Consider the following 26,778-nt stretch of genomic DNA (forward strand, 5'->3'; position numbering starts at 1 on the left):
AGATGCATCCAAAAGACAATAAACAAACCGTCCGCTGCTCGGTATTGTAGTTACGTCATTTCCATGCGATTTGCGTCACAAGAATGCGACAGCGTAAAAGTGTAAACAGATGCTGCGGCTTCCTCACTCGGTCGCTAATATGAAGGAGCAAAGATTAGCTTCCCGGTCGTAAATGTTAACGCGCTGTTAACAATCTTCCATTTTAAAAACATTTATTGTCGACGTCTAATGTCTTACCTCTGATGGCGCTGTCATTGTTGAGTCTGTGCGCGAGGGAGGTGGTGAGCGACCACAGCTCGTCGCCCCACTGGTTGCGCTGGGTGCCCCGCGAGCTTTACGGCCCGCTACTGGAGGCCTCGTTCGCCGGATGCAGACCGCTGGCCGTCGGGGAGCTGGTTCAGAAGTGGCCCGAGCGACGGCTGCGCGTCGGCGGGCGCAGGAAGCGAGGACAGCGGCCCCCGAGTCGCCTTTGCGTGCAGGCTCTATTGCTAGCCGTCGTTAGGGGACTCTCCGATCAAAGGTTGGTTATCGATGATGCACATTCACTATAAATACGTTAACAAGGGAAAAGGTAGGGTTCTAAATCTTTTTTAAAAGAAAACGTTTAAAAAGTTCAGAAGCGATTAATCAAATATATGAGGGGGGAAATGTATTTAATTTTGGGCTATGTTCACTTTATTTGGCATTTTTTTCCACTTGCGGTGTAGCTGACTGCAGCAAACAAAAACGAATGATCGAATACGAACGATCCTTTAAAAATTAAATGTATCTTTAAAAACCGAATGCAAGTTAGATATTTAATTACAAAAATGTATTTTCCCAAATAGGTTTGTTTTTGTCATTTGTGATACGTATCTAATAATTGATGTTTTTTGTGATATTTTTCTTGCAACTAGATGTGCGCTGCGAGTCCTGGACCTCTGCGGGTTGCAAGGGGACGAGGGTCCTACGGTGGACTCTATGGGGGGCTGGTCCCTAACCATAGCATTGTGCACCATGGTGGTCCAGGCCCGAGCCGGGGAAAGGAAGAGGGTCTGCGCTCTGGAGCGAGACAGGGACGTCAAACGAGAAAGGGGACAGCGCAAGAGAGTCAAAGAAGCAACTTGTGACAGTAGTGACCGCATGGAGGGGTCAGCGGAGGTCTGCAGGGAAGTGGATTCGACAAAAGGGGTGAGGAGGAGAATGGAGATTGAAAGAAGGCATGAGAACTCAGGGATGGAAGCAGACAGGAAGGAAAGCCGTATGCCATTGCAGGTGAGGGCGGATATTTTCGTCAACGCCCGCTCCTGGGAGCGTGTGTGTGCGGCCCTGAGCGCGGCGGGACCACTGCAGCTGCAGTGCCGGTATTTACATGTAGAGGAAGTCTCCGTGTCCAGCATTGGGACTCTGCTGGACTTCCTGCCGCCTCGCGGCCTGCTTGGCGTGGATGTACGCTACAGCAATTTGGGCGTGGCCGGCCTGGCTCAGCTGCTGCCTCAGCTCGCCGACTTCCCGGATTTGAGCTCCCTTTGCCTGCACTACTGCAACTTGGACCTTCGTCGGGACCAGCTGGGGCAGGAGGAGGTGCTCAGAGATCTCTCCCAGGGTTTGGCGCAGCTACGGGCACTTCGACGTCTTAGTCTCACGGCGCTGCGTTTGCCAGGGCAACTTCGTGTGTTGCTCAGGTGTGGTATTAAAAACGATCACGATATGTTCAATTAATGCCCTGGCTTTTGCTTTTGAGGCATGGTATCTACTAGAGCAAATGGGAAAAAAACAATTATACAATAGTTTAATTTTTTGTTTTTGGAAGTTCAATAACGAGAAACAATAGTCATCACATACTCTTAAATGTTCTATTTTTTGTTTGTCAGGATTAAAGTGGAGGTAATTATTTGACGTAAAGCGGTAATGTGTTTTGTTGCGTGCCTCTTAGTGGGAGGAGACTGCATCCTAACAAAACGCCAATAGTGACAATCGGGTGATCATACAAATGGGGGTGTCATCCGAAAGTCTGTCTTTCAAAACCTGCGTTTGTTTGCATGCCATATGTGCTCGACGCTTTGTGCAGTTTTTTTTTTTTTAATTTAAAGCGATAGTCAGCTTATATAGCCATATTCAGCAGAAAAAAGTTCTGTAATTAACCGGTCAAATCTTATGTAGTTATATGTCTTTGCTGTCGTCATTCAATTCCACGTACTTGTTTTTTTTTTCTTCTAAATATTAGGGTTAAGGAGTGTCTGAAAATAGCTGGCGTTGAATGACAAAATTATTCTGCATCTACAATTATTGCTTTGAAAGACACATTTTGCCACTTGTTGACTGAAAATAACATCCCATGCAAAGGCTCAGGTAACAGCCAATTACAGTTCAGCTTGTGAATGTCACATGACCAACAGGTGAGCTTTGATTGGTCATGACCAAAAATCAACACAAGTGACAGGATGTGAAAAAGTGTTTTAAAGAAAAATGAATGTAGTCACTAAATGTTTTATCATATTAAGAGGCCACAATAACAACATACTGTACTCCTAAATGTCTTACTTTCTGTTTGTGAGGCATAGCATCCATTCGAGTGGAGCTAAATAACCGCAGTGCTGTAATATTCATCATTGTCCTTTCCTGTCGCAGTTCCCTGTCTCAACCCCTGGAGGTGCTGGAGTTGCCTTACCTGAGTCTGAGCGCGGCCGATTTGTCCTACCTGTCGTGCAGCCAACACGCCTCCTCCCTGCAGCAGCTGGACCTGAGCGAGAACAGACTGGACGCCAACTCGCTGCCCTCCGTGCGCCGCCTCCTGTCGCAAGCGTCGGGCAGCCTGCGCCACCTGGCGCTGAGCGGCTGCGGGCTCAACGACGACCTGCTGGGCCCGCTGTTGCCTTCCCTGGGCTGCTGCTCGTCCCTGCGGAGCCTGGCCTTCGCCCTCAACCCGCTGTCCACGGCCGGCCTGGTGAAAGCGGTGAGGACGGCGGCCAGGGTGCCCTCCATGCGCCAGCTGCTGTACCCCAACCCGCTGGAGGACTATCAGCCGGGACTCCCCGAGTCTCCGTCCAGCGCTCAGCTACTGGACTGGCCTCTGGATGAGTCCATAGACATCAACGCCACCAGCAACCTCCTCAGCAAAGTGCTGAAGGAATGCGGACGCTCGGACATTGTGCTCACTTGCGACCTGCTCAATTATGATAAAGACTTGGCAGAGTGATTGGCATTAATGCACTACACTCTTTTCATACACTTTTATATTCAATATGAACATAATGTAACCTTTGTCATTCAATGTATTCTTTTTCATACTTTAATTTCTTTAACTTCAAATGTGCCTTTCCAACTCATTTTTTGTTCCATGCACTAAACGGCTAGTCTGATGATTTTTTTTTTTTTTTTTTTGGTTGTTACATTTGAAAAATATGTAAATATTGAAACCCCTGCTTACATTTGGCATTGTGAATATATTTGTGATTTTTTTTTGCATACAGTGCACATTATTTGTAAAGTAACATTTGTCACTTTCACAGTGTAAATATTCAGGAAAAAATATTTACATGATTGCACAATACATTCGCATGGTGCTTTTCAATTATTTTTTGCAAAGGCCCCCCTTGAAAGAGAATCCCCCGCCACGGTCACTATAACTAAGATCATCATAAAAAAATCACAGAAAAATGTATCCTGTTTAACATTAACAAAATAAAAATGTAATATACATCAACATTCAACAAATGTTGACTTGTTGCAGGGCTTATACAGGTGATTCTGAACAGATTGAAAATTAGAGTGCATAAAACTGCCTGAAATGAAAATGTTAATCCTTATTTAGACTAGAAACATTCCCAAAAACATGCATGGTAGGTAGTTTGGACACTCCAAATTGCCCTTCAGTGTGTTTGGAAGTGTGAATGATTGTTCGTCTATGTGTGCCCCGTGATTGGCTGGCATTCAGTTCACAGTGTACCCCACCTACTGCCCGGAGACAGCTGGGATAGGCTCCAGCATGCCTTTGACACGAGTGAAGATAATCGGCTAAGAAAATAGATGGATGGATGTTTAATGCTGGAAAATAAAAGGAACTTAAAAAGTTCATAACGCCCTCACAGACTTTGACAATTAGTACCACTGCACCACCTGGTGCCGCGTATGTGCAATTACACTTCACACAGCAAAAGCAAAGCCTGTTCCCCAGGGGTGAAGCGTGCTGGCCCCACTATTTAGGGATTGCATTAGCTAGAGTTGACAAAATTGTGTCCCGAGACTTTCAGTACCCTTGTACAGTATCCACAGACATTTCTCGTCCACAACTGTCTTTTATCACCATCTATCAGTGGAAAGTTGATCCTGCAAAGCCATTGTATTTTTCAATGCAATAGTTGATATTGACAGCCCTAATTTGCATTAAAGACTTACTAATAGTAACACTTCAGTCTTTTGTCATTTGTTATAACCGAGCGGAGGCCGGGAAGTACTGTCCTCGAACTCTAATTGCAAACTAATGTTCTTCAATACTGTCTTTTTTGTCTTGTTTTTAAGAAACTGTGTCCATTAGCTATCACGTCCCTATTTGAGAACCAACATAAAAGTGCGGCGAGCGGGAAGACTGGAACATGTTCCAGTCTTCAGAGGTGTCAATTTGAGCCTGGTGTTGTGTGCATGGTATTTCACATATATAGGAGCACTCGAGTCGTGAATGAAGTACAGTATAGCGTATTACGTAACACTGTTATTTGACATGTCAAGGGACCTGCGATATGTACCGCATGTCCGCCACAGAGAAGGCAGGTGCGCGTCACCTTTGCAGGATTGCTATGCACTCCTCTATTTACACGAGGTACTGTATAGGCCACAGTAAGGATAATGACACCTGTTCTCACCTTTTGCTCCTTTCCCAACATGTTCGGTGACGCCAGTAAATATTACTGTACATACACTTCCAATTGACCTTACTTTTAATATTATTGTTGCGAGCGTGAGTGTGTGAATGAAGAGAAAACTGCAGAAAGCAAAAAACTCATGATTTGGTCGTATTGTTACACAGAGTAAATTTATATTTACATATGGAACTATACACTATACAAAAAAATACATGCAGTAAGTGGCAAAATATACACAACCTATAAGGGTAATATGCACAACTTGAAAATCGAGGTTCTTCAAGTTTTTCAAAATGATTCTAGAATCTTTCTTTCTAATAATTTTTCTTCTTCACAATTGTGGATGGTGAACTCCTTTGTGAAATAATGCATTTCTATTTTACCTGACTGGTGTGCTGTAGCTATTCCTGAGTATGTGTTCTGTTGTCCCGGATCTCCGAACGTCGCCACGGCCGTTAGCCTGAGAAAATAAAACAGTAAGTTTCGCAAGCTCCTGTTCGGCTATGTTCCAAACCCTGTCACTTCAGATGACATTACAGAGAAACAATATACTGTACATTAACTCATTCAATCCCGAAGACATATTTTTATGTTTCTTAAGAGTAGACGTGTAATTCTGTACTTCAAGTATTCTTTTTCTCCAATGTTTGGGGCCAGACAGTCTAAAAATAGTCTAAATTAGGACTAGAGTAATCTGTGACTTTAGGTGATACAGTTCTAAAGTAATCAATTACTTCAGTACTAAAGTACCTTACTACTAAAGTACTAAATTGATTATTTTTGGTACTGAAGTACAAAGCTGCCAAAGCTCTCAGTAGGGGAAGGAAAAACTCAAAAACCCCAATTTGGGGAAAATCAGAAACCTTCAGAAGGGACCGCAGGTGGGAGGAGAAATACATATTTTTATGGAGGTTGTAACCTTTTGACATACTTCAAATACATTCAAGTTTGTGAAGCACACTTCACATGTTTTTTCTTTTAACAAAGAAATGTGATTTCAAGAAATGTGTTTATATAAAATGTCTTCATGATTGTGTACATGCTAGATGCATGGCAATGATTCTTTATGACACTCAAAATCACCTGTCTGCATCCAGGTGCTCCGTGGCCACAGGCGAGGCTTCGCTCTTCAGCAGGTCCCAAATGTGAAGGCGGGATGCGGCGTCCAACGCGCAGAAGACCGCCGGCCTGGTTTGACTCCACTGCAGCGAGATCACAGGCTTGCCGGCCGTGCTGTCTGTCCACTCGTCCACCGGTTTGTCACGGCTGACCTCGTGCAACCGCACGCTGCCATCGCTGCAGCCCACCTGGCAGGCCGCCGCATTAACGTTAAAATCCTCGCGTTGTTACAGCGCAGTCATGACTGGATTTATAACTGTGATTGATGTTGCTCTCCTGTCACATTAAATTATTTCTAAGTGGACAGATATGTGTTTGCACTTAACACTAGACCAGTGCTTCTCAGTTATATTTTGCAAAGCCCCCCCAGGAGAGAGAAAACCATTCGCATCTGTCGACTATACATAAGACTATTACCTATAAAATTGTATAAATGTACCTAAAACAGTATAATTTCTAACATGAACAAAAGAAAAAAAAGCAACATAAATCAATAACTGTTAACTACTTTTTTTACAGTGTTTATACAGGTTAAAGGTTAGTCTAAAACTAAAAAAAAAGTGTATCAAAATGTTTGAAAAAAAAATCTGTATTTTATCTCAATTACATTTCATATTTCACATAGACAATGCATCTAAAGAGGAGTGTTGTCACCCAAGGATGTCAACAGAAAATATATGCATGTATGAATTTTAAATAGCGTCTTTTCCTACAAAATTGCTGCTCACCAAAAACAGGTGTGGCCTGAAAGGAGAAAAGTGGATGACGCTGACATCAGCAAGCCTGGTGGCCAACTCCTGCGAGGTGTAGCACTTGGGCATGGCCTTCAAACCCTGAGTGGTGCCGTGTCTGACCAAACCCTTGAGATGAAAAGTCTCATTTTAAAGCCTGTTTGACTTTTCTTTCAATATTTTGGCTCATGCTTACCAAATTTGTACCGATGAAGAAATGACTGGGGTCGGTGGGGAGAAATTTTAAATGAAGTGACAGCGGGGGTCCTGTTTTGTCCACATGAGACGACGACACCCTGAGAGGTAGACAAGGTCAAGGGTTATAAGATTCCCATCCAAAAACAACTCGGAACACTCGACACTCATCCGCCTGATAGGTTTCCATCAAATGTTTAGGCGACAACATCAACAACATAACAAACGATCGTGTGACCCCCCCCCCCTCAGTCCATTGCGGCAGCTGAGTGTCGCTTTATGGCCTATTTTGAGAGGGTTCGCCTGGCGCGGATAAACAGACATCGCACGTTGCTTATCATATCTCACCCCTGGGCCGTCACGCAGGCGGAGCTGTGGAGCAGCTTCACTTTGCCACCCGGCCTCAGACCTGTAAAACCACATGTGCACGCACGTGTGAGAAATACGAGCAGAAACAGCTGTGAGGTCCAGAGCTTCAGACTCCTGTACATTGGTTTCTCTTACACGTTGACATTTACGTGATTTGTGGATGTGAATGAGTAAACACAAGTCACATTAGGGCCTGACTGATATATATTTATGAGGCCAATGGCCATGCAGTATCAAAATTCCGATTACCGGTTAATCTGCCAATAAATTTAAAAAATATAAATCAGTGCAGTTAATAAGAAAACAGCATTTTTGTTGGTGCTTTCATACTTACAATGAAGATCTCAATTAACTGCAGAACATTTGAATGTCTATAATTTTTACCTTTAGTGATTGCATGACTGAGGGAAAAAAATACATATTTGGTTGCTGGGGTAAATGTAATATTATTTGTCTCATGTTGCAATGTGTTGATGTCTAAAAAAATGATGTTATGTGCGTATTTGAATGGACAGCTATTTGCAGTATTGTTTTTTGCAAATGGACAGACAGAAGTTCACATTATGTGTGTGTGAAAATAAAAAGGTATTCCTCATACGTGTAGACAGATGTTTATGTTTGTATGTGATCGAACATGCACTTTTACATTAAGTTTGTATTCAAGAACAACTCAACTACATGGATTATGTGCTTTAACTGCAAAGACCACGATGCATTGTGTGTGTATGTTGTTTAGACTGTGTGGACAAAACTTGCTAATATATGTCAGCAGAATAGTAAGTGGATAACGAAACAAAAAAGGTCAAATCTATAATGTAATGTAATTTGAAATCTAAAATTTTCCCTTTATTGAGTAATTTAAAATAATCCAGGATGTTCATTATAGAGGAAAAAAAAAGAACTTGCCTAAATCTGTCTGGGAGCCTGCCTCGTTGGCTTTCGGGAGTTGCACTACCACCTACAGGTCACACACGGAAGCACATTTACGGTTTTGCCTCAAAAAAACAACAAAAAAAACAACAACAAAAAACAAATGGAGACCTACCCAAAGATTCAAAAGCCCGCTCTCATCCAGTGAGGCCAACTGGAAGGACAATCCCAACAACTCTGGATGTTGGGGTAATTGTCATAAGAACGTTTTGAAGCACACAGAACATCCCTCTTTACCCTGGCGGACGAGCTGCCTCACCTTCCTCGGATGCTAAAAAGGTCACCTCTGACCCTGGCATCCCAGCAGCATTGGTGGGAACAACCTCCACGGACGTCACTGGTGAGAAATGGGCTGAAGGCACAGCATCTATAAACAGACATATGCACGAACAAAACACATGAGAAGAAGACACGTTGACTGAGTTTTGTGTTTTTATCTCTAGCCTCTCTGTAATTGATAACTCAGACAGTATGACTGCCCCAAATTGTCTGCACTGCCCATAATGGGAATCTGGGGGTAAATTTAGCTTGAGATACAGTCTTAACAAACATGACAAACCGGTGGAGAATGTAGGCCGAGAAACAGTCTTAACAAACATGACAAACCGGTAGAGAATGTAGGCCGTCTGAAGATCCACTCATGGTTGCCCACCCTCAGGCGCTGATGGTTGCTGTCGGGCTCTCGAAGGTCCCACAACGCCACGGAGCCGACAGACGTGCCGGCAAAAACCAGTGTGGCCTTTCCCGGGCTGAAACAGCAGCACTGCACCTGAGAGAGGATCAGCACCATTTGAAAAATGCCTGAGCACATGGTAACAAATACAATGACTCCAAATAATCCACAAAAGGAACCTCTGATTCACAGATGAGGAGCTTCTGCGGTCTGGAAGGCTCCCACATGTTCCAGACGCAGATGATGGTGCAGTCGTGATGCTGCATGACATCACGGGGTGAAGATAAGGGCATGTGGACAGACAACAGCGTGTGCCTCCGCGCCTGAGAGAAAATCAGCTGGCTGATATTGCGACCTGGACAAAACCAAAATGAGTTTAGTTGAATATATACAGTCAAATCAAGACGATGTGATGGCACCTGCCCACCGCAGAGAAAAGGCAGGTCGGTGTTAAGCTGCAGACTTCCGTCACTGAATGACACCGCGTTCGTTTGTGTTTTCCGGCCGTGGATGGAACTCCTTTCGGCGTGATCCTCCTCCAGCAGCACCGCCATCACCTGGAAACAGTTGAGGGATAAAATAAGTACCAGGGATTAAATGTCTCGCCTTATAAAGACGTAAAAATTCGAATAATATGATAATAATGATACATTAAATCACAATCACAATATTGTTATCCAATGGTAGATTCGTTTTAAAGATTGTTCATCCCTAGAAATGAGTTCATATATTTTTGCTAGACCAGAAACAAAATATTTTTCAAGTAAATAAAGATACTTCACCTGGGAGGCGGAACGCAGGAAGGTGGCCAGACGCCTTGAATCGAAGTTAATCGCACTCGTGTGAGTTTCGTGTGATCCGTTCGGATCTGTGGCACAAGAAGGCAAGATGATTACATTATGATGTTGCATATTAGTTGTGTTATAATGGCATGACAGCTCGCATGTAATATATGTTTGAATTTCCTGCCTTCCTGTCCTAAAAACATACACGAGTAGTACTAAAGGAACACCGCGATTGTCGGTATGGTACAAGCGCCACTAATGGCACACTGGCTCTCTCTAGTGGTATGTAAAATAATCACAAGCTTAAAAGTTAAACTTGCTGTGTTTCTATTATTAATGTTTACATATTCTACATTTCAGTCAAAGATATTGTTTAAATTCCGACCGCCACAGGCGCCGCTGTGCTCTGCAGGATGCTGCGTCCACTTGTCGCTCAAATCCACTTCCTCAGTTTGGACGTCCCGCTCAGCGTTTTCCTCGTTACACTGGATGTAAGCCTGGCAAAGACATTCATCAGAACCAGCAATAAGGAATGTGCGAAATGTCAGGCAAACATACCTGCTTTGTGTTTGCGGCTCCAAAGTTCCGAATGTACATGTCATATTCGCTAACAGGAGGTAGGTCAAGAAGGGAAAATGTGGTGGAGAAATCCAGATCAATCAAGCGAAGCAACTGTGCACTGCGCTTCCTGTTTGCAAAATTGAGGACATAAAATTAGTAGCTGAAAATCAGTGAAAATATTTGACAGATTTTCGGGTTGAAATTCCCCGCCTACTTTTGTTTCATGGCCACTTTCTTGCTGACTTCTCGCTGCTTTGCCGCCACAAAGTCAATAAACTTTCCTCGCTGGGAGCTTCGACTGCTCTGCTCGGCTGATCTACTCACTGAAAGTGAAAGATGCATTATTATTTCATATGCATGGATTTATTAATAAAACATCTAAGTACCTCTGGATGACTCTGGTTTTTCTTCTTCTTCTTTGCTGAGAGTGGAAAACGACGCCCGGACTCGCTCATTCTCTTCACCCATGGCTTTCTGAATGGCTTTCACCTCCTCGCCCAGTTCCACATTCTCGGCCTCTTCCTCAGCATCCTCTTCCAGTTCCTCGAAATCCTCTTCGTAATCCTGCCAAAATGACAAATCACACCCGGGTGAAGGATGCGACAAATCCATATCGTACAATTATGCTAAAGATTCCTTACCGCGTTCTTGTCAAGTAAACCAATTAGAGCATGCAAGCGTAATAAATGACACGTATAAAATGAATGAAATCAAAGACGCAACACTAAGATATGAGGGAGGCCGTCATCGTACCTCAAAGTCATTCTCGTACCCATGCAAAACCTCGTCTTTGGGTGCCTGACAAAACACACACACACAAAAACATTGTGAGCAATCAAACAACACAAAAAAATCCTGAGTCATTTTCCCACGGGCCTTTTGTCTATTTAAAGGAAGCAGTTCATTTAAGATCAGTTCATTAAAAAGAGCCATTAAATGTCCTCCTTTGATATTACAGTAGAGTGCCCCAGTAGAGTGGGGGGGGGTTCACCCCAGAAAAAACTGGAGTGCTCTTGAAATAAAATAAGGATTGGCATCATTTATGCTTTACTTCAGTCACTATGATGCACTAGTTTGTTTGTTTTTTCAGTTTTAAACTAACCTGTAACCTGTGGAAACGCTGTAAAAATAGTTACCAGTTGCTGAAAGTTGATTTGTATTGCTTTTTTTCTATTGTTAATGTTAACAAGAATACAGTTTTAAGGATACGTATATAATTTTTATAGATCTTATTGATAGTTGAGTGGAGCGGCGCGATTGCTTTTTCTTTCCTTGGGTGGCTCTCTAAGGTTTTTTTTTTAAGATAATTGAGAAGAACTGTTGTTTTTGCATATTTTAAAACCACAATGTTTAACTCAAAGAATAAATATTGGAATTAGTGGTACATGGTAATTCATTACATACTTTTAGGTGTTTAACCCTAATGCCATGTTGTGGGTCAAACTGACCCATGTGCAGGGTTTATAATAAAGATATTGATTGAAAATCACATTTCTAGACATTTTTCTGAATGTATTTTTGTTACAATACTATTTGAAATGTAATTAATTGATTAATACGCAAAACCTGACCCAGGAATATTATGGCAGTTTCTGGAGGTGGGGGAAAAAAAAATCACAAGATTTATTAGTAGGATTACACACAAGAAATGTTTCTGAAACTTTTGGATATTACATATGACCTTAGGTCAAATTGACCCAGGATGTTATTACCATTCCAGAGAAATAAACACGGGTATGAATTAATTACTGGCTCTTTTACTGCCACGCCTACTCGTGAGTTTGAGCAACATCGCCTCTCCACCTTTGATGGTGGTTAACATTAATAACAGGAAAAAAATATATACAATGGTGAATTTTCAAAAAAATCTTACTGGGTCTTCCGTGTCCCCGCCGTCTTTCGCTGCCACATTCCCTGAACGCGTCACATCCTCCTGGATCAAGAAGACAAGCAACAACATTTATTTTGGTTTTCAGTACCATACAAATCAGTGAACCACTAACCACAAGTTTTTTCGTCTTAGTCTCGTGATTGTGACTCGGTTTGGATTCTTTGGTGTTGCCGTGATGTATTTCGCTGTCCTCTCTGCGTCGTCTCGCTTTCTGTCTTTCCCTCTCGGCTCTCTCTTCCTCGGCTCCTTCCTCTCGCTCTCGCCCCGGTTTGTCACCCTGATTGGACGGCGAGTGAATTATCAGACTGGTGCGGGTGATATGACTTGAAAATATGCTGAAACGCTTACATGATATGCTTTCTCCTTGCGTCTCCTTTCTCGCTCTTCTTTTTCTTTTCGGTATTGCTCTATGGGGATGAGAAATGTTGGGATGATAGAAAAAAGGTATAATTTGGGGATGTATACCTCTTTCCTCCCTCGAATGTTTCTTGTCTTCGTGCCTCTCTCGTCTGTCTTGGTCGTCCCTTCTCTCTTCATGTCTCCTCCGGTCTGATTCTTCCCGCCGTCTTTCTTTATCTCGTTCCTCTCTTCGTCTCTCCTTCTCTCGTTCCTCCCTCCGTTTTTCCTTGTCCTCCTTTCTCTTAAGTCTGTCCGCATCCTCCTCGTGTCCCTCCCTCAGATTCCCTTTATCCCGTTTGTCTCTGTCCTCTCTGGAATCGCGCGCACGCCTGGTCGTGTCTTCAAGCCTGTCTCGCTCCGACCTCCTGTCTCGATCGTCCCGTCTCTCTCCATGACGGTCTCTGTCAGTAGTAGGGAATAAAGTAGTAACATTATTATACATAACTTCTTTTCTTATTTTTAACACATCAAGACAAGCTGATTTTTAACCTTCCAAAAATGACGATATGATAAAAAATACAAAGTCAGAGGATATTGTTGGTTAAAAAAAACGAAACATGTTTTTAGTTTTGCAAGCACACCTTTGAGTCTGTATTTACTTTTCTTAAAGACAGTAGTACTTTTACCAGTGTTTATAGTTATATTTTGTTTTATAACACAAGTGGCTGAACTTTTTTCTAGTATTTCGTTAAAGGATTGAGTCAAATATTTAGTGACCTGACCTATCCCGTTTGTCTCTGTCCTCTCTGGAATCGCGTGCATGCCTGCTTGTGTCTTCAAGCCTGTCTCGCTCCGACCTCCTGTCCCGATCACCCCGTCTCTCTTCTGCATGTGAGTCCCGTCTCTCTCCGTGACGGTCTCTGTCAGTAGCAGGGAATAAGGTACAAACATTATTATAGATATGATAATAAATAGTCAGAGGATATCGTTTTATTAAAAAAAAAGAAAGAAACAAACAAATGTTTTTGCTTTTGCAAGCACACCATCGAGTCTGTATTTACTTTTCTTAAAGACAGTAGTACTTGTACCAGTGTTAATGTGTTTTACAACACAAGTGGCTTAACTTTTTTCTGCTTCTTAGTTAAAGGTTTGAGTGCAATATTTAGCGACCTGACCTATCCCGTTTGTCTCTGTCCTCTCTGGAATCGCGCACACGCCTGCTCGTGTCTTCTACCCTGTCTTGTTCCGACCTTCTTTCCCGATCACCCCGGCTCTCCTCCGCATACAAGTCTCGTCTCTCTCTGTCAATGGTGGGGAATAAAGCAGTTAGATAAGTATACATAAGTCATGTTATCAACCATATTAAAACATATCAAATCAATAAGAGCTTATTTTCGACCTTCCACCGGTGATAAAAAATACAAAGTCAGTGGGTTTTGTTGGTAAAAAAAAAACAAAAACAAAGAAGCACATTTTTGCTTTTGCACTCAAACACATTTCTGTATTCACTTTTGTACACAGTCTGTATTTAATTTTCTAAAACACAGTGCTACTTTTACCCAATTTTTTGTTTTATTTCATTTTTAAAACACAAGTGGTTGTACTTCCACTTACTATAGTTATGTGAAGTAAAGTTTGAGTAAAATATTTTGCTACCTGTGGTCTCTGTCCTCTCGGGAGTCCCTGTGACGTCTCTCGGCGGATTCCCCACCGCGGTGATGCTTTCTGTTGCGCTCCGGTTCCTTCTTCTTCGAAAGTAGTCTTTTCAACTCGGCAGCAGACCAGGTGTCTTCCATGCTTATTTTCTGAGAAAACACAAACAGGATGACTAGCAAACACACACGTTGGAGGACAACTTGATCGCAGAATATGCTTGGAACTAGCAACAGATTTTGGAGAAGAACCTCACGACAACGACATTTTCCTTGACCTACTGGCGCAGGAAATGAGTTTGTCGCCCGTTAAGAGACAAGTAAACCCAAATGGAAGTGTAAAATGTAAAATTTCAACCTTTCCATGGTGCATGCTGCCGTCGGTGTTCGGGAAATTAGCTCCATAGGCAGGAAAGCTTACATGTTTGCTAGGACGGCACCATGACGAGAAATCAGCTTTTTTCGGGGGGAAGGGGGTGTCTTGCGCATGCGCAGTCGTGCGAAACTAAGGAGATCGCGTCACTTTCCTCTTAGCAACAGGCTTGTTAATCGATAGCAGAGCGCATTGGCAGATCGTTGTTGCTTTCAAATTCTGATTTTACAAAACAATGAATCCAAATTATGAGTATTACGTATTTTTCTGTTTCTGCAATAGTAAATTTAAAATACTCAAACTCAAATTCGGCAGTAGCGAGTATCTAGAGCACTGTGTTCAATATTATTGCATGCTTTTATTTTGCAGTTAAGAGATTGATGGATAGAGAGAAAACAAAAATCGAGATTTAAAGCACAACGCGTAAATAGGAGTACGTTGGAATATAAATTACAATTTTTTTGTAATTTCAGTAAACTATATATCAATCCATTATCTGTAGCCGCTTATCCTCACATGGGTTGCAGGCTTGCTGGTGCCTATCCCTGCTGACATTAGGCAATTGGCGGTGGACACCTTGAGTCTGGATTCGAACTCCAGTCCTTTAACTGTGAGGCTCACCACTGCAACACCGAGCTAAAATATATAGTAGTTTTTACTACCTAGAATAATTTGACTTCTTTTCGTTATAGTTCCTTGGCATCAAGAAGGCACCAGAGGATGAGGAGAAAAAAAAAGCCTCCTCCGCAAAAAAAAAAAATAAAAATAAAAAAAACAAATCTGATTTGAAATGAACTTTTTTTTATTAGGAATTATTTTCAATGAGACCTACAAAAACAGAAAATGACCATGAATTGCAAACTATTGTCATCACATTCTAATTCTTGTTTTGGTGTGGGAAGGGATGAACACACACAAAAGCACTTTTTTTTGTACAATATAAAACAGTAACGAGACCCTCCATCAGCCCATAAACGCTTGATTGATTTTATATTACAACAGCCCCATCGGCTCCGTGACACATCGGTGTGACATGGTGGCGCTTCGAAACGGTAGTTGTCAGCGTCAGTGCTTGCTCTTCTTGGACTTTTTGTGAGATCGGCCGTGCGGGGACCTGGACTTGGAGCGGGATTTCTTGGTCGATTTCTTGGGCGTTCGGGAGCGCGACCGTCGCGACCGCTTGGGCGTGCGAGGTGACGATGGCGATCTGGGAGGACAAAAGGTTGAAGATTGAGATGTCCGTTTTGTCTTCTGCGATTCCCTGGAGAAATCTTATGTTATTTTGTGTGGTACCTCTTTGAGGACTTTTTGACAGATGAGCGCGGGGAGTCCTTATGAGACGAGCGCGAAGACGTGTCCTTGGAGTACGAGCGTTCGGATCTTTCGGAGCGGGGGGACGGCGAGCGTCCGCGTCGGCCGCCGCCGCCGCCGCCACGCGTGGGGCTGGGAGAGTTGCTGTGTCGCCGCTTCCTCTCCACGGCCGGGGACGAGTACCTGTCCAGACGGGAAGTGGGCGCCCGTCACGGATCGCGTCAAGAAAAACAAAAGCATGTGTTGACGCACTTGTCTTTCCTGGTGGGTGTGTCTTCCTTCTCCTTTTTCAATTCTTTCAACCTCGTGTCCGCTTTCTCTTTTTCCTTCTTCTCCCGTTCTTTCTCCCTCTCTTGCTTCTCTTTCTCCTTCTCCTGCAGCAGCACAAAGAAAATATATTATAAACAAATAAACTTGTATTTTTACGTACACAATTCTCTAATGATTTAAACCATGCTGAGGTTTTTTTTTTTGTTTTCATTTTATTCGCCTTTAAATTTCCAACAACTTGTGTTGTCATAAAAAAAGGTGTTGGCGCTAATATTGGCACAAAATTCCACAAGCAAAAAACATGGAAATTATTGACAAATTCAAAATATTTACTATTTCATCATCAAACCAAACCACTGAGAATTTATAAAACTCTTTCCAGAAATCCACATTTTGAGAGATTAAAATTTGTAATTTTTTTTTTTAACAATGCCCAAATGAATTTAGAAATTTAACAAACGAGTTTTAAGTTCACCATTTCTAAATCGATTCAGATCATACGAACTAAAATTAATTAAAAACGCCACCCTCCCCAAATGACATTCTATATTTCAATTCATTCTACAGCATTTCCATTCGGGTTGGGGAATAAATGGATTTGATTAACTGGCAATTTTTAAAAAGTGACTTTGAATTTTAGCTCAATTGTGAAACCAAGGATTTCCACAAGGATGTATTAATAAACTACTGTTTTGCAAAAGCTATGAATGTAGCAATTAAATATTTAATTTTTGAGCTATATTACCCAGCCCTAATTTTATGAGTGTCAACTCTTTGGTATTCACCGGCAAATTTCTTTTACTGTTTCCTTCCTACCTTTTGCAGTAGTTTGTCCCTGTAATGTTCTACTTGCTCCTGAAAGGTCTGACCGGGTTTCTTGGGCCTCTTCCCCGATTCTAGCTCGTCTTGGAACTTCATGACTTTCACCTTGTTGGGAACGATGACAAAAAAAAGAAAATCTTTTGTTGGCAGTCATTTTTCATTTTAGGCTTGTGTGATGCACGGGAGTCTCCTCGGTCATTCAGGTTTCATTTCGGTTCACACCTCTATCTCTCGTAGCTTGCTTCGCTTCTCCTCGTTCATTTCGGACACTTTGGTCTTCATGTCCGAGTCGTCTCTGGCGGGGTTGGAGTAGCTCGGGGTGGCCGTCGCCGAGCGGGGGCTTTTCTCCTCGTCGCTGTTCTCGGCATGCCTTTGAACAAGCGCGTGTCCGTCAAGATTAATTGATTGCTGTCCGTTTTCTGAAGTCTTGACTCCTGCCTTACCTTTTTGGTTCTTCAGGCTGCTCAAACGCTTCCCATTTGGAGGTGGTCACAGCTGAACGAACAAAAGGGGGAGGGGTGATTCAACAGAGAAACAGCTAAGGACCGCATTTAAAATCGAAACGTTTGACGAGTCTTAACCTTGAGATTCCAATTCCGCCTCGTCCACGGCTTCCCATTTTGAGGGCGCCACCTTGAAAGTGGCCTCCTTGGACTGGTCGACTTGAAAAGAAATCAATCACCTTATTTTGACGCAGCACTAAGAGAAATTTCTGACATTTCATTTTTTTGGAAGATTTTGTTCATTCAACACAGGATATTCAAATGTAAAATGTAAAAAATAAAATAAAAAAAACCCTCACACACATAAGACAGAAAATAAAAAAATCTAAGACAAAATAAAAAGTAGTAGTTGCAAGCAAAAAGACCACACATATTACAAAAGACAACTGCAAATTAGGAATTGGAAAAAAAAAATCACTACAACAGACGAAATCAAACAAAAAAAACAAAAAAATCTGAAAACAAACAAACAAAATTATCTGCAAAAAAAACACCCACCACTTGTGGTAGGAAAATGTTAACTGTTCTCTTTTTTGCGTTTTCTCCTTGTAATGTGTATTTTTTTTCATATATTTTTCTTTGTGCTTTTTTTTTTTTAATATGAAAATGCATTTATTCTTTTGTCACATGTTTTTTTTTTTAAACCATATAACAAGTTTTTTGTAATGTGTTTCTGTTTGTATATTTTTTATTTTGCACTCCTATTTCGTAACATGTTTTTGTTTTTTGTTTGCGGATAAGTTTCTTTCGCATATTTTTTTTATGATTTTCTTTCACTATGTTGCATTTTCTCTTGTGGTTTTTGTTTGCTATTAATATCTTGTTTGCAATTCTTGATTTGCAGCTGTGTTTTGTCTTACATAATGCATCTGAGGGTATTTTTTTGCAATAACCTTTTTTTTTTTGTTAGCTTATTTGTTTTTATGACTTGCAGTTCAGGGCCAAACGCCCATTTTGGATTGTGTTTAACTGATGTTTTAACTGTACATGCCCGTGAATGATCAGCAAATTACACTCACAAGGTATTCCATCAATGTCCTCCTCCATAGGCTTGATGGGAACGCCGTCCAAATCGTCCAGGGGGGCTCCGTCGATCATGGCTCCATCGATGGGCCCGCCGTCGATTGGCATTCCGTCCACGTCTTCGATTGGCGAGCCGTCCACGTACTCGCCTATTGGAGCGCCGTCGATGTCCTCCGTGGGCTCGGGCTGCAGACATCATTAAAATTCAGTGTTAAATTTACACGTTACATCATTACCCACCTGTTATTACTAACATTTTTGACAATTATGAATTGATGGGTAGACTGTCTAGAAGTCACCGATTAATCATGTATTCCATAATAAAAAAAACACATCTGATTTACCTCAACAGGAATTACGACAGGCTCCTTTTCGGGCGCCAGATTAACGAGACCGAGGAATATGTTTTGCAACCTGATGAGGAATGGGTCAGGATACACGGCCCAGTCCTCCCACGCTCGGAAGCATGACATCACACGTTGCTGTAGGCACAAAAACAAGATGGCTGAATGACAAACACCAATTCAGCTTGATCGGATTATTTTCTTCACTTTTCCCCCCCGCGCGTACCTTAAAATTTTCACTCTGGAGGTGACCTTGGATTGTTTTGTACGTGGCGTTGAGGTCCGCAAAAATCTGGCAGAGCTTTGCTTCAAAACTGTGAGGGCGCAGGGACAAAACAGGTAAGTGCCACATGTTTGGAGAAACAAGCATTTATATAACTAATGCACAGTAAGAGTGAAACTGAAAATATATTTCTACTCTACAATGCCACTAAAATAATCCATGCGAAATCTACTTCTCTAAATGCTAAACGTTAAGCCTGATTTAATACTGCTCATGACAATGCTTGTGTGACTTCGTATAATTTGTGCTAGTCTGCTAGCAAAAACTACAGCTGCATGACGAGGGTTCATTCAACTAATTTCACGACTGAATAGTCATTTATGTAATATGGGCTCATGATCGTGTGTGAGAAATCAGCGAGTCTAAATTGTTTTTATGTATTTGTTTTTTGTGGAAGGGCTCAGTCTCCATTGCAACATTCACTGTATAAACTATAAGGATTAATAAAAGTCGCTCTTTCTGAAATTCTCCCTCTCTGATAAAACATTCAAACATGCTAGAGTGCTAACTCACTATTTCCTGTAGTAAGAGGCATTGGCGACTTTGGCAGAGGAGTTGTACAGCACGTCAGACACCAGATATAACCGTGCGATCTGAAACAAAGGCAAAAGTGTTCAAAATGGTGAGCGGCTTTGATACAAGCATGATCTGTTGAATTATTATAAATAAAATGTTTGTGTGGTTGCCTTCTTGGGGAGAGGGGTCTTGAGGATGGAGAGAGACTCCGTGATGCATTCCACGATTTCTTCGGCGGCCTCGGCGTGAGTGAGACAAAACAACATGGCTTCTGCGACATCGCCCCGCCTGGGAGTCAGACCGCGCAGCATCTCCTCCAGCTTGTCTCGCTCACTGCAAATTTTGTAGCAAAATAAATAAATAACCTGCATTCCTTGAAATTAGGTTATATTAGAATTTAGAGATTTTAAACTGTTAAGTACACCCTCCCGACCATACAATATGTACAATGCAGCCTTACTACTCTAAAACGGTATTTGGATTGATATTGTTTGTGGAATGTTAATTAAGCAACAAAATCCACTTTTTTCATGCCGCCATTTTGCTGCTTACTGTCAACTGAAAATGACATCATCATTTGGTCATTACTTAGGCCCTGAGCAACTGTGATGTCATTTTCAGTCAACAGTGAATTGGCCTCCCCCTGAAATGGATAAAACAAGTGGATTTAATTGCTGAATTGATATTCAACAAACTCAATATGACTCATAATGTCATGTTTCAACTAGTGAGGTTGCATAGAACATAATGTGGGGAAAAAATTGGGGTTTGACTTCCTCTTCTATAATTCTGAACACAACTTCTGACACGTCTTACTCTTCTTTTAAGCAGCCTTTCTTGAGCGAGTCCTCCTCTTCCTCCTCCTCGTCGCCCTCATCGTATGGTCCATGGAGGTAAGGATTAAGAGGCGGGGGGCGCCACAGGGAGCCGTTCTTGAACATCCTAAAGTCATCCGTTCGCCATTTGACCGGCGCTTCGCCCTGGAAACATGTCACGTGGGAGTGCTTAACGGTAAATAAACATTCTACTTTTTGCAGAAACGCTTCCTGGAAAACGCTTCCAAACTTTCTTTGTAATGGGATGGAGTTTACATGAAGTATGTTAGCATCCTTACTAACCTGCAGTATGGTGTAGAGCTTCCACCTGTAGTAAACGTGTGCTGGGCTCTGGTTCTCAAATAAAAACCTTTAGGAGAGAAGATAATAAAAATGTCAAAAAAATGCAAAAAATGGCATAGTTTATGAGTCTATGTGGCGGGAGAGGGCCTGCTGACCTATACATGGGATTGTTGATTTCCCGGTTCATGATCATGGCTTCAAACATTGGGCCTTCACGCACCACAAACTCGATCATTCGGTGGATGAGAGAGAGCAAATTCCTACAAGAAAGACACAGTTAAAGCGAACAGATTCAGACCAGCTGGGAAATCTAATCAGCTACGCTATATAGTTCAATTTATGCTCGGCAGTTTGGAACACTTTGAACTGTTGCCTCTCGACTGATAATTCAATAGTAATACAATCTGTTAATTTGCATTAAAAGTAATTCTCCTGCCTTGGTGTTCAACAAGGCACGATACCAGAGCCCCTATTTTAGCCTTTTTTTTGTTGCTTTTAACTTTGTTACTGTGTTATTGCCTTAAAATGATGTCATCATTAAATATCAAATTGTTTAGTTTCATTTTGTTTTTGTACAGACTTTTGTTTCAGTCATGGGTGATGCTCAAGTGCTTTCAGTAAACGGCTTCAAGCCCCTATTTTCTAAACACATATTCTAATTATTCTAGAAGAAGGGTACACTAACGTTTGGACACACATTCTCTTTGAATTTCTTAACGTAATGACAGCCACTGTTGGCTAATTGGTTATTGCAATAATATGAATTTTAGAAGTGGTCCAGTAGCAGTGTATTAACCTGACTTAAACACAACACAATGGATGGTCCCAACCCCATTCTTAAAGCAAGAAATGAAAATTAATTCAGTCTGAATGACTACCTCTAGTAGCTCATGGAGATAATGCCAAGAGTGTACAAAAAAGTAATAACAAAGAGTGGCTATTTTCAGAACACAAAACACGCCTTCAGTTATTTCACTTTTTTTTTGTTATGTACCAATACATAATAACTGTGCGTTTATTTATAGTTTCGATGCCTTCAGTGAAAACTACAATGTAAAATTATGAAAATAAAGAAAACAATGAATAAGAAGGTGCGTCCCAACTATTGGCCAGTACTGTATAGAAGCCAAAACTGCATTTTGTATGAGTAAATATACTTTTCGGACTCTAATTTTCTTCTGCACTTTTATTGATTGTATATGGTAACTTACTGGCATTGCCAAATTTTAAGAAGAAGTGCGTTTTAAACAGAGGCAACATTCAAAATGAGTCATGTGACCAAGCATAAATTCCAAACAATCTATCACTTGGCCTACTTCTATGTGTATGAACGAATATCAAATGATATTTGTGTCTGTATTGCTGAAGTGTAGTTGATTGGAGTGATATAAATACATTATCCAGACTCTTTCAAAGACACTTGGGGATGTGACACACTGAAAGGACGTCGGCTTGGCCTTAAGTTGGTCCACACGTTGCCTCTCGGTGTGTCACTCTGCTCTGCTGACTGGTGTAATGTAGTGTGTTAAGGGGCATCAACGAGTTAGCGGTGATGCTGAGTGGATCACTGGCGGTCATTTTTTGGGGGGAGATGGTAGCCAAATTGGACCGATTTGATTGATTAATTCATGAAGTCAACACAGATCACAATTACTTGTTATTGGAGCCGATCGTACCAATGGCGGGGTACAATCCCGTATACTTTCCCAATCCATCCCATGACGCCTTTTTCGGGTCCCGCGCTGCCGCAGACAGTTCAACGTGTGCTGCTCACCAAGGCCATTGTCAAAGGTCACGGCTAGTCTAAGTCAGAGTGGCTTGTTTGGATTTGGCAGTGGGGCCGGATTGGCTTGAGGTCCCAATGGCGTGAAAGGGGCCACGAGGGGAGGACGGCGAATGTGAGCAATGGTCAGATAGCGGGTGTGAACGGCTGGTATTAGATGTCGAAGATGGTGAAAATGAGCACTAATGTGCCGTAAGAGTACAGTGGAGCCCTCAAAGTCGAACGCTAATTGCTAAAAAGCTTTGATACCACATTACCAGCCTCACAAATATTTTCCAGGAGGTGTCTATGACGCTATTTTATACTGACTACAGCACTAATTTGAATATTATTTTAATAAAGGAGTCATGCCAGGAATGCAGTGATAATCTAGATACATGATGCTCCCTCGTGTTCAGCCTGACATGCCACATAAATGACACATATTACAAGGTACAGAAATCAAAGATCATGCAATTGAATACTAAAATTTCTCGCTAGTTTTAAAGTGTTGTATTTGAAAATACATCAGAGCTTTTGAAGCTGACAATGATAAATCCTTTTTTGTGAGTACTAAAATGAACGTACTCGCACTCGTGCTAAATAATCGAGTAGACACCTTATAATGTTCACAGTTGTTTAAAAATTCCGAATTGTAAAGTTTTAACAATAAGCCTATAGACCAGGCATGACCAAAGTCTTACCCGGGGGCCAAATGCAAAATGCACTTGTTGAAATTCCGCATTAAAATTAAAACGTGTGACACATTTGCAACAATTACCCCATTAAAAAAAAATACTGTACATTAATGTAAAAATAAGCTATTACGCATTTCACCAGAAGATGAAAGCAGTGAGACCAGTGGCACTATATTGTTTTTGTACATAACTTAGTTAAAATCCAAATTCAGAGCATTCCATTTCAGCAGTCCCTTATATCGGTGAGTTTGAATGACAAAGAGCACATTTGTGTATTAAGACGTGATGACCTCAACCATTGCTCACACACACTTGACCATCCCCCTGTAGCATGTAGTGATCAAACTTCATTATTATGGGATGTTTGTTTTGTTTGGCTGAGTTTAAACCAATTTAGGGAGAAAAAAAGGAAAAAAAGCATGTACCTTTCTGTTGGGATAACCACTTTGACTATGGCTTGCGACAGAGTCTGTATATGAAGTCACATCAGATAATAAACATAGAACGTGAGTATTGTTAAAAAGGCAACATGTGATATATAAAAAAAAATGCATTTGTAAAGTGACACTGGCCTAGTCAACTCCTCTATCAAAAGCAAACATTCAGTGTAAACTAATTCAATTAAGCAACAATGATCGCTAACAGGAGCTACCTTTCATTCAAGATTGTCTAATATTCAACCACACATTGATAGAAATAAACAAGACTCACAAAAATACAAAAAACAAACAAAAAAAAAACCGCTGTCATAGTGGGTTACCTTCTCAAAGTCCTCTTTGTTTTTGGGTGGAGGGACCAGGGGTGCGTTGGGGTTCTTGAGCCTCTCGCGGGGCTGCGCGTTGAAGGGGAGGCCTGAGGGAGGCGGCGGGAGGGTGTGCTCCATCATGGACGGAGGGATGTAGATGGGGTGGGGCGGGATAGGAACGCCTTTACCCCATCCCAGTTTCATCTCGAAGTTCATAATTGGCTTTCCTGCACACGATAAATAAATACATCAATAAAATATAGAGACAAATAGACAACAAGACAACATACCGTTTAGATTTTTGAGGGCCCGCTCGGCATCCCTCCTGTTCATGAAGGCCACAAAGCCACAGTTCCTCTCCCGTGCTCTCTCCTCATCCGTCCTGGGCCACATGATCTTCACGCTGGCCAGCGGTCCGTAGCGGCCAAATTCTTGACACAGCATTTCCTCGTTCATCTACAGCAAACCAGACCAGTCCATATGCGATGTGTCTTTACACATTTTTGTTTTAGAAGCATCATTTATGCTCATATTCAAACTTCAGGACAATTAACAGTCGTCAATAAAACCCTTTGCATGGTTGTGCAATTATACCTGTGGATTGATGTTTCCCAGATACAAATTAGTCGTGGACGGGTCGCCGACGTCGTGCGAGCCGGGTGCGCAGTCGTCCAAAACTGCACACACACACAAGAGAAGACATTTTCCAATTATTGCGATGAGACATTTATTCTTAGGAGTGAAGAAACCGCCCAATTGGCCCCACGCATGCTTCTGCTAAGGGGACACTTACATGATCGTCTTCCCTCCATGCCGCCCAGTGGTTCAAAGCGACTAACTCGGCCCTTCATCTTGTGCCTTTCGTCCCTCTCCTCCTGGATTCTTAATAGAAATGATGGAAGCAATGAGGGATCGACACCACCCACCTCAACTTGATTATGGATTATCAGTTTTTGCAAAATGAGGTATGTTAACTGATTTATCGTCTGCAATCTGGCTGGAATACATTATAGGCTGACAACGTGAACATTTTTCAATAGCGAAACCAATATGTATGCAGCCCACTTAAGACTGCAATAACTGTCAGGACGTACTGTTTAAGCTCTTCTTTGAAAAGCTCCAGGTTGCTCTTCTTCTTTTCCTTTTCATTGCTCTTCTTCGCAGCCTGCAAAGAGTCAGAAATAAAAATCATAAAGAAGAAAAACATGGCAAACGACCGTTTTAGTCAGTGTGTTTGACCCAAAAATCAATACTCACTTGCCGCTTGTCTACTGGTAAAAACTGAGTTGGGGTTTCCAAGGGCAGGATGTTTTTGGGCTGGCTCTCAAAACGTGACTTGGGCTTGTATAGTTTGCCCCTCTTCTCGTCGGTTGCTGCCTCCTCTGATTGATAATACGAGCAAACAGCAATTTTATTGTACAAGGAAAGCAAAAATGTGTATTAAATTGAGAAAGTATGGCTGAAAATAAGACAGGTGGAATTTTGGGTGTTTATCCAAGATAAAATTGTAATATCGCCTGATAAGGTGCTCAAGTTAATAGAGAGAGAGAGACGTATAAATAAATTGGATATATATTCAGACGCATGGGCATATGAGTGGATTCTGGACATTACAAAAAAATTCAGTAGTATCTTACCTTTGGAGGCATTTGCGAGTCCACCGCGGACAAAAGCTTTTATCTTCCCTTCGCCGCCACCTTCGAACGCAGCAAGGAACTCCTCATAGATTTCAGCCGCTGCACGCTCGTCCTCCTGAACGCAGGAATCCCCAAAATTAATGTTGTGATTCAATCATAACTTTAGCTGCAGTTTGTAGAACATGTAACTCAATTTACAGTTCTGTTACCAAAACTCATTGAAAGTTCATTGAGTATCCGCCTCAATTTGGGGCAGGACAACCACTGCCGACTACAGGCAATAAAACATTTTACTCACTTTCTTCTTGATTTCATCCTGCTCCTTCTTGCTGAGGGTTCTCTTGGCCACGGACATTTTACCAATGCTAAAAGACTTCAGTTTGCTCTCGAGCAGCGCCTGTGGATGCAAAAGTAGAGCATCTTAAAGCACATCATTCACGTGGAATTGTCATCATTTTTCATAGGGTTCAGTACTTGACAGCTGCCATTAACTACATGTTGCGGCGCTTCTTAACGTGCGATGCAATATAAGGAACTGTATCACATTGTATGACATGATAATTGCAAAATTCAGTTAAATTTCCGATGGTTGACAGTAAATTAGCACAAAAAGAATAGGTGGGCCTTCACCGTTGCCACTGCGAGGCCAAAATACCGCAAATGATCTAAATCCAAATTAAAAACATATTTCTAAGCAACACCAATGATGAGATACATATAATATTGATTCAGTGTAATGTGTACCAAATTTGATATTTCTGCAGGGGAAAGGATTGCGACTTCAGGATCGGGAATCGCTAGCGATGCTAAGCTAACGCACTAGCAAATGTGGCCACACAACCGAAGGTTAGCAGGCGGAAGGTTAGCAAGTTAGCACAGCAGCGTACACACAAGGCGTAGCCTATATTTCTTATTTTCACCACAATCCGGACCACATCAATACGAACTTTGTTCCCGCGTCGCAAACCCAACGGAGCGGATCCAAACAAAAAACGTAAATTCACCTTAGCGCTAGCCTTTTGAGAACCTCCTGGCGTTCGGTCCGCCATTTTTTCGTGAGGAACTCAAACACAATCGATTGCCGACAAATAGATCAAATGTTGGGAATATGAAAGCCAGGGCATTTAATCAATCACTGATCTCGTTGTGTCCAAATTAATAAGGGAAATACATCTTTTTTATTTCCACAATTTATCAACATAAGACGAATTCGTAAAACTTGGTTCAGTTAATGTTTCAAATGTCGATGTTTTGAATTTGATGATTTAAGTTTCGACATCAGGATGA

At 41.8% G+C, this 26,778-nt stretch overlaps 3 protein-coding genes across 3 annotated transcripts; 1 reads left to right on the forward strand and 2 right to left on the reverse strand.

The window, feature by feature from the left end:
- Positions 1-95: 95 nt before the first annotated feature.
- Positions 96-4,386, forward strand: LOC148407863 (leucine-rich repeat-containing protein 14). Its single transcript, XM_088402023.1, has 3 exons — positions 96-520; positions 897-1,664; positions 2,611-4,386. The coding sequence occupies exons 1-3, from the start codon at positions 243-245 to the stop codon at positions 3,176-3,178; spliced, it is 1,614 nt and encodes a 537-aa protein (XP_088258149.1). The 5' UTR covers positions 96-242; the 3' UTR covers positions 3,179-4,386.
- Positions 4,387-4,968: 582 nt separating this feature from the next.
- On the reverse strand, positions 4,969-14,579 carry dync2i1 (dynein 2 intermediate chain 1). The gene is made up of 25 exons (XM_088401896.1): positions 14,445-14,579; positions 14,091-14,239; positions 13,610-13,735; positions 13,217-13,354; positions 12,561-12,895; positions 12,444-12,502; positions 12,208-12,372; positions 12,078-12,137; positions 10,958-11,002; positions 10,591-10,768; positions 10,419-10,527; positions 10,202-10,331; positions 10,029-10,140; positions 9,641-9,726; positions 9,286-9,415; positions 9,038-9,213; positions 8,792-8,954; positions 8,445-8,552; positions 8,301-8,362; positions 8,162-8,213; positions 7,235-7,295; positions 6,888-6,987; positions 6,689-6,820; positions 5,925-6,148; positions 4,969-5,301 (listed from the first exon to the last, which is right to left on the reverse strand). The coding sequence occupies exons 1-25, from the start codon at positions 14,457-14,459 to the stop codon at positions 5,130-5,132; spliced, it is 3,087 nt and encodes a 1,028-aa protein (XP_088258022.1). The 5' UTR covers positions 14,460-14,579; the 3' UTR covers positions 4,969-5,129.
- Positions 14,580-15,240: 661 nt separating this feature from the next.
- Positions 15,241-26,578, reverse strand: u2surp (U2 snRNP-associated SURP domain containing). Its single transcript, XM_088402177.1, has 25 exons — positions 26,496-26,578; positions 25,790-25,888; positions 25,492-25,606; positions 25,112-25,236; positions 24,949-25,019; positions 24,648-24,736; positions 24,449-24,531; positions 24,145-24,310; positions 23,870-24,081; positions 23,535-23,578; positions 20,805-20,909; positions 20,650-20,716; positions 20,348-20,511; positions 19,702-19,864; positions 19,529-19,608; positions 18,959-19,046; positions 18,733-18,870; positions 18,385-18,574; positions 17,444-17,524; positions 17,306-17,357; positions 17,085-17,232; positions 16,857-16,967; positions 16,023-16,144; positions 15,753-15,953; positions 15,241-15,666 (listed from the first exon to the last, which is right to left on the reverse strand). Exons 1-25 carry the CDS (start codon positions 26,538-26,540, stop codon positions 15,525-15,527), a joined length of 2,901 nt encoding a protein of 966 aa, XP_088258303.1. The 5' UTR covers positions 26,541-26,578; the 3' UTR covers positions 15,241-15,524.
- Positions 26,579-26,778: the final 200 nt, after the last annotated feature.

This window comes from Hippichthys cyanospilos, chromosome 19 (assembly GCF_059441005.1).
Source record: "Hippichthys cyanospilos isolate Australia breed blue-spotted pipefish chromosome 19, RoL_Hcya_1.0, whole genome shotgun sequence".
NCBI classification, from domain to species: domain Eukaryota; kingdom Metazoa; phylum Chordata; class Actinopteri; order Syngnathiformes; family Syngnathidae; genus Hippichthys; species Hippichthys cyanospilos.